The sequence below is a fragment of the Hylobates moloch genome, unplaced genomic scaffold (assembly GCF_009828535.3).
Source record: "Hylobates moloch isolate HMO894 unplaced genomic scaffold, HMol_V3 SCAFFOLD_7, whole genome shotgun sequence".
Classification (NCBI taxonomy): domain Eukaryota; kingdom Metazoa; phylum Chordata; class Mammalia; order Primates; family Hylobatidae; genus Hylobates; species Hylobates moloch.
The window spans coordinates 80,251,858-80,258,548 of NW_026652282.1; the positions used below are offsets into that span (position 1 = coordinate 80,251,858).

General features: G+C 40.8%; 1 protein-coding gene across 1 annotated transcript in view; it reads left to right on the plus strand.

Moving 5' to 3' along the window:
* DIAPH2 (diaphanous related formin 2) overlaps positions 1-6,691 on the plus strand; it is an 880,788-nt gene that overhangs the window by 596,636 nt on the left and 277,461 nt on the right. The window contains exon 28 of the mRNA XM_058441333.1: positions 2,162-2,190. Within this exon, the coding sequence (XP_058297316.1) occupies positions 2,162-2,190 (29 nt within the window). The remainder of the gene's footprint in view (positions 1-2,161; positions 2,191-6,691) is intronic.

Below are 6,691 nucleotides of genomic sequence, written 5' to 3' on the forward strand. Positions count from 1 at the left end.
TTTTTTGAGACGGAGTTTCACTCTTGTTCCCCACGCTGGAGTGCAATGGCACGATCTCAGCTCACTACAACCTCTGCTTCCCAGGTTCTAGCCATCTCCTGCCTCAGCCTCCCAAGTAGCTGGGGTTATAGGCATGCACAACCACGCCCGGCTAATTCTGAATTTTTAGTAAAGATGGGGTTTCATCCATCCTGGCTAACATGGTGAAACCCCGTCTCTACTAAAAATACAAAAAATTTGCCAGGCGTGGTGGCAGGCGCCTGTAGTCCCAGCTACTTGGGAGGCTGAGGCAGGAGAATGGTGTGAACCCGGGAGGTGGAGCTTGCAGTGAGCCGAGATCATGCCAGTGCACTCCAGCCTGGGTGACAGTGCAAGACTCCGTCTCAAAAAAAAAAAAAAGATGGGGTTTCACCATGTTGGTCAGGCTGGTCTCAAACTCCTGACCTCAGGTGATCCGCCAGCCTCAGCCTCCCAAAAATGCTGGTATTACAGACGTGAGCCACCGCGCCTGGCCTTAGCAAAGGGTTTTTAACACATGAGACTTGTAGGCTGTACAGAAGTGAGGGAAAAGGGAGTATAGCAAGCAAAGTAAAGTGATGGGATTTGAAGATTAGAGCAGCTCTGCCACTTCAAATGCCAGAGACCTTAATAAGCACAGTGTGGGAAGACTTCTGACCTGGAAGTGAGTCAAGGTCAATCTGTAAGACAAGAGTAGGTTAAGCAGCAATGAAATACTGTTTCATTTAATTAGGAAGATATGTGGTTTATGCCTAGATCATTCTATTTCTTTCCAACCTTGCCGCAAACAGTATTTTTTTAGTCATTGCTAATATGTATGTGTAACTACTCAGTGTTTAGACAGTAGTGATACTGTTTGGAAATGATTCCTTTCAATATCAAAAACCTATTGAAAATAGATGACAATGTTATCTCTAAGACTCCAGACATATGGAGAACTTGTAAGATCTGCATTTCAAGCCACCTGAAGCACAAATACTCCCCAAATGCCAGATCTCCAAATGGCAAACATACTCAGTAGAAACAACTAACCTCTAAAGAAGGTTGAGTCATGCCCATCTAATCTACAGTAATGATTTCTTTTTCTTTTTTTTTTTTGTTTTTTTTTGAGACAGAGTCTTGTTCTTGTTGCCCAGGCTGGAGTGCAATGGCGCAATCTTGTTTCACTGCAACTTCTGCCTCCCAGGTTCAAGCGATTCTCCTGCCTCAGCCTCCTGAGTAGCTGAGATTACAGGCATGCGCCACCACGCCTGGCTAATTTTGTATTTTTAGTAGAGATGGGGTTTCTCCATGTTGGTCAGGGTGCTCTTGAACCCGACCTCAGGTGATCCACCCGCCTCAGCCTCCCAAAGTGCTGGGATTACAGGAGTGAGCCACCGCGCCCAGCCTATGATTTCTTATATCTAAGTATGTGCTAATGAAATTTGTACAACTAATGTTATTACTATTTTATATTGAGACTGAATCTGAAATCTATAAAACCTTAGTAAATATCAAGAAAAAATACAAAGAATTTTTACATAGCTTCAAAATCTCCTCTGGCAAAATCTATTGCCTATAAATCACATTTAACTGTAGTCTTCCTCCAATCACCTGGTCACTCAGTCTCATAACAGAAATGAAAGGGTTTCCATTCAGATGAAGGGCAGGACTGTTTCAGACAAAGGGTACAACTGGTTTGCCAAATGAGACACGAGGATTAAACCTGAAAGGCAGGTGCATGCTCCAAGCTTTTGCATAAATGCTCATTTCATTTTTTCCCATACAGAGTCAGCTATGGCTATTTCTACTTTATAGGAATAAACTTTGTTTCACAAGGCAAGGGTTTTGTAACTGGCAAGATCATCCTGGTGATTCAACAGTGGCTTTTTATTCAAGTCAGCAAGCAGCCTTTCAGTGGGGTTCTACTCAAAAACCTTATTAAGAGCTTCTTAGGTACTCAAGACCCAGAGGGGTCTGGTCTCAATAGACATTTCTGTCTTATCTTAAACTGCCCCATTCACAGTTCATTATCTACCCAATAATCCAATTAAATGTAACAATTCGGTGCTCCTTACCTTTCAGAGTTTCCCACTTCTCAGCCTTTGTTAACTGTCTCTTTAGTGTGGAAAGTCTTTTTTTCTTATCTCTATTCCTACTTCAGATTCAAAGCTTAAAGCTAGTTCCTTTAAGGTAAGAGCACAAAGTTCTAAAGCAAATGTTTATCTGTCACAAATGCTTCCATAAGGCTAAGTTGGATAAGTAGGAACAAATACTCATGGGGAAAAGAATTTGTGACTGTGGCCCTCCAAAAACAGGGCAGTATCATAACCACCCAGATACAAAGAAATTAGGGAGTGTATTGGCATGTGGAGAAGAAGGAAAATGATAAACGGATTGCAAGGAAATGGAAAAAGATATTGTTCCAGGATACCTGGCACTGACTCTGTTTTCTCCAGTATTGGTAATGCTGAATTTGGTTCAGAGATAAGGAAAGCTCAGAATTTGTAAATATCCCATTAAATGAGAACGTATATAGATTGCAGAAATTCTTCCTGAATGGTAATGATAGGTCTGTATGAAAAAGAGCAGTGATACAGCAAGATTTGAACATTCCAGATCTGGTGACAGCTTACAGAAAGGGGCCAGGAAGGTTATCCCTACATACCACAAAACCCTCCCCACAACCTCACCACCACCAATGGCCCTGCCCCTGAAACTACTCTGGGGGCCAAAGAGAGTTATGCTGAATTCTGCTTAATGTACTTCTGCCCTCATCATCTACAACATAGTATATCCTTGGCTAATTCAAACAGATCCTTTTCTAACCTGAGGAGAGATGGGGGGAGGGAAAAAAGGAGAGAGGAAATGATGGGTTTGGATTTGCTGCCCATCTGGATCTGATCAGAAATGCCATTAATGACACTTTGCTGGAGGACTGTAAATTAATTAAACCAGGTGTGCTGAAGGTTTTTTTTTTTTTTCTTTATACTTTCTATTCAATCATGTTCAATTTATTTTACAGGCAAACCTTTTTCTGGGGCCAGACATAAAATTTAAAATGCAATTAGGTATGAGGTTGCTAAAAGCAGCTCCAGGTGAGAAAAACACTATTCAGCACAACGAACTGCCCTAGTGACAGTTCCCTACCTTCTTGCCTCCCATTCTTTCTTTTTTTATATTTTTTTTGGAGAAGGAGTCTCACTCTGTTGCCCAGGCTGGAGTGCAATGGCATGATCCTGGCTCACTGCAACCTCCGCTTCGCAGGTTCAAGTGATTCTCCCTGCCTCAGCCTCCCAAGTAGCTGGGATTACAGGCACGCACCACCATGTCTGGCTAATTTTTGTCTTTTTTTTAGTAGAGATGAGGTTTCACCATGTTGTCCAGGTTGGTCTCGAACTCCTGACCTCAGGTAATCTGCCTGTTTCAGCCTCCCAAAGTGCTGGGATTACAGGCATGAGTGACCGCGCCCAGCCAATTTTGTTGTTATTGTTGTTTTTTGTTTGTTTGTTTGTTGAGACGGAGTTTCACTCTTCTTGCCCAGGCTGGAGTGCAATGGTGCAATCTTGTCTCACTGTAACCTCTGTCTCCCAGGTTCAAGTGATTCTCCTGTCTCAGCCTCCTGAGTAGCTGGGATTAAGGCGCCCACCACCACGCCCAGCTAATTTTTGTGTATTTAGTAGAGACAGAGTTTCACCATGTTGACCAGGCTGGTCTTTAATTCCTGACCTCAGGTGATCCACCTGCCTCAGCCTCCAAAGTGATGGGATTACAGGCATGAGCCACCGCACCCAACCTAGCCCCTCATTTTTTGGCTATTTTCTCCGTCTGAGATTTCTTAGCTCCTATGCTTGGCTATGGCACTTAGACACTGCCTCAGCTCAGCTTAGGACAGATGATGCCTCTTGACTTTCAATGGTCTCCTGCCATGACTCTTCGACTATGGTAAATCTGACATTCTCCTACTTCCTACATAATCATTTTCACCTCTGCCCAATCCTTTATTTGTTCTTCTATCAAGGTGTGCTTCAGCCACATTGTATTGCCTACTGTGCTATCTCTCCTTGAAAGTGTGTATACCACCTAAGAACAAATGCAAAATAAATATAACTATAGGTCCTTTCTTATATTGAAACAACAAAATACACTAATCGATATATTAAAATATATAATCCAACTCTGTTGGTAGCAAAATACTTTACAACACTGCAATGACTATATCAGCATACAGAATGCAATTTCTGAAAAGATAGCTTCATGTCAGTGTTTATATGCAACAGCATCCTTTATTAAAAAGGAAACAGCTATAATAAACACAAATCATAGTGACAGCAGGAATCATGCTATCAACAAACCCATCAAAATGGAATCAAACATCATGAGATGAACACCATCACAGAGATATGTACAAGTACTTTTCCCATATGGGATTCTCTGCAACTTCATTTTGAAACTAAATAACTAGGGCAACTATTTCTAGCAATATATCTATCCGGGCCTTTTTCAGTGTTGTTCTGTTCTCAGTAATGGTTCACAGAGGGTTTTATGTTGTAACATGAGGTTCTTTCATGATCACAGCTTCACTGCAGTCCCATGGTTTTAATACTGCTATTGTAATTATTCAAGATTGACCACTGTGATTTCTTCTCAGATCAACTACTACTGTTGTTAAACACCTTTTGAATGTTTTAAGTAACTCACAGCAAATGATACGTTTACAAACTGACAATGCTTGGACAGTGTTTATGGTCTGTTGTTATAACTGAATGACATGATGTGAAAACCACATACTTACTAATTAACAATACTCAGGCTTGCATTTATGCATAGCTTCATAATGTTCTGAAGTCCTGGGTTTGATATAATCCATACTGTTTATATATTAGCTCAAATTAGTCTATTTCCCACATTCAACATAAAGGGTATTATAGCCAATGCATTTAAAAAATAATCCTATTTGATCTTTTTCTTCCCCTGAATATTTCAATGGGGATTTCCTATAATCAGGAAGCTTTGTCAACAAGGTCTGCAGGCATGTTACAAACGACATTTTAACAATTTTGTCCTGTGTCCATTTTACCCATGCCTTTTGCATACAAGAACAAATAGCTAGACCACCTTTTCCCAAACCATGTGCCATACTTGAGATGTTGAAAAGTATTACACACACACACCCACACACACCCCATGGCTAAGTAAGTTAGAGAAATGTTTTATAGTATAGCCCCTTATAGATTTACAATAAAAATAGCATATTAAAAGTCATGAGAAGTTCTGCAGAAAATAGATCTGTTTGTCTTTGTTTAACCCAGCACATCCACAACTTATTTGCCACAGATGATCCCCTTGACTACCTCCATACTTTTTCTTTCCCTTTTTTAACATTATTGTAACATCCTGTAGAACAATATTCTGTACAATACAGTTTGGGAGCACTAAACTCAATAAATAAATAATACCTCCTATGCATAATTTAACATAATTTCAACATCCCAAAACAACAACATATCATAACCTTCTTTCTTGAGAAAGCTAGTTTATCGAGGCTGGTATGAAACATTTTCTGAATAGTACAGGACTAAGAAACAGAGGAAAACATTGGGAATTTGTAACACTCTCTGTATGTCTTACAATATACACAAACTATAGTTGGGTGTCACCTGTTTGTAGCAAAAACAAGATGATCTATTGTTCCAGTATCAGGATGGAGTTGAAAAACAAAAACAAGGCCGGGTGCAGTGGCTCAAGCCTGTAATCCCAGCACTTTGAGAGGCTGAGGCGGGAGGATCACAAGGTCAGGAGATCGAGACCATCCTGGCTAACACGGTGAAACTCTGTCTCTACTAAAAATACAAAAAAAAAAGAAAAACAAAAACAGTCGGGAAACAGACCATAATCCATTGGATGCTAAAACAAATTATTTCTCTTTACTGATCAAAGACACCAAGTAACCCAAATTCAAACCAATAAGGGAATAGACCTTTTATCTATATAAGTAAAAGAAATGAAAGTGGCAGGCAAATCCATAATGAAAAAGTTTAATCAAGCACAAAGAGTGTCAAAAGCACCAAAACAAAACTGAGATCTTAATTAAGCAAGTTTTCCTCACATCATTTGCTTATGCAAGGTATAGGAGATATCTTTTTTTTTTTTTTTTGAGACAGAGTCTCGCTCTATCTCCTAGGCTGGAGTACAGTGGTGTGATCTCGGCTCACTGCAACCTCCGCCTCCTGGGTTCAAGCGATTCTCATGCCTCAGCCACCCAAGTAGCTGTGACTATAGGCGCACGTCACCACGCCCGGCTAATTTTTGTATTTTTAGTAGAGATGGGGTTTCACCATGTTGGCCAAGCTGGTCTTGAACTCCTGACCTCAGATGATCTGCCTGCCTCAGCCTCCCAAAGTGCCAGGATTACAGACATGAGCCACCATGCCCAGCCAGAATCATTTTTAATAGGTTGTTTTATAGCAAGCTTATCATCAGAAATCAGAGCTGTACCTAAAGGATATATAAGAGAGTTTTTTCTCACCCAGTTGCACTGCCTCCTCAGAGGATGAGTGTCCAATACTTTTTTTTTTTTTTTTGGAGACAGAGTTTTGCTCTTGTTGCCCAGGCTGGAGTGCAATGGCACAGTCTCAGCTCACTGCAACCTCTGCCTCCCGAGTTCAAGCAATTCTCTTGCCTCAGCCTCCTG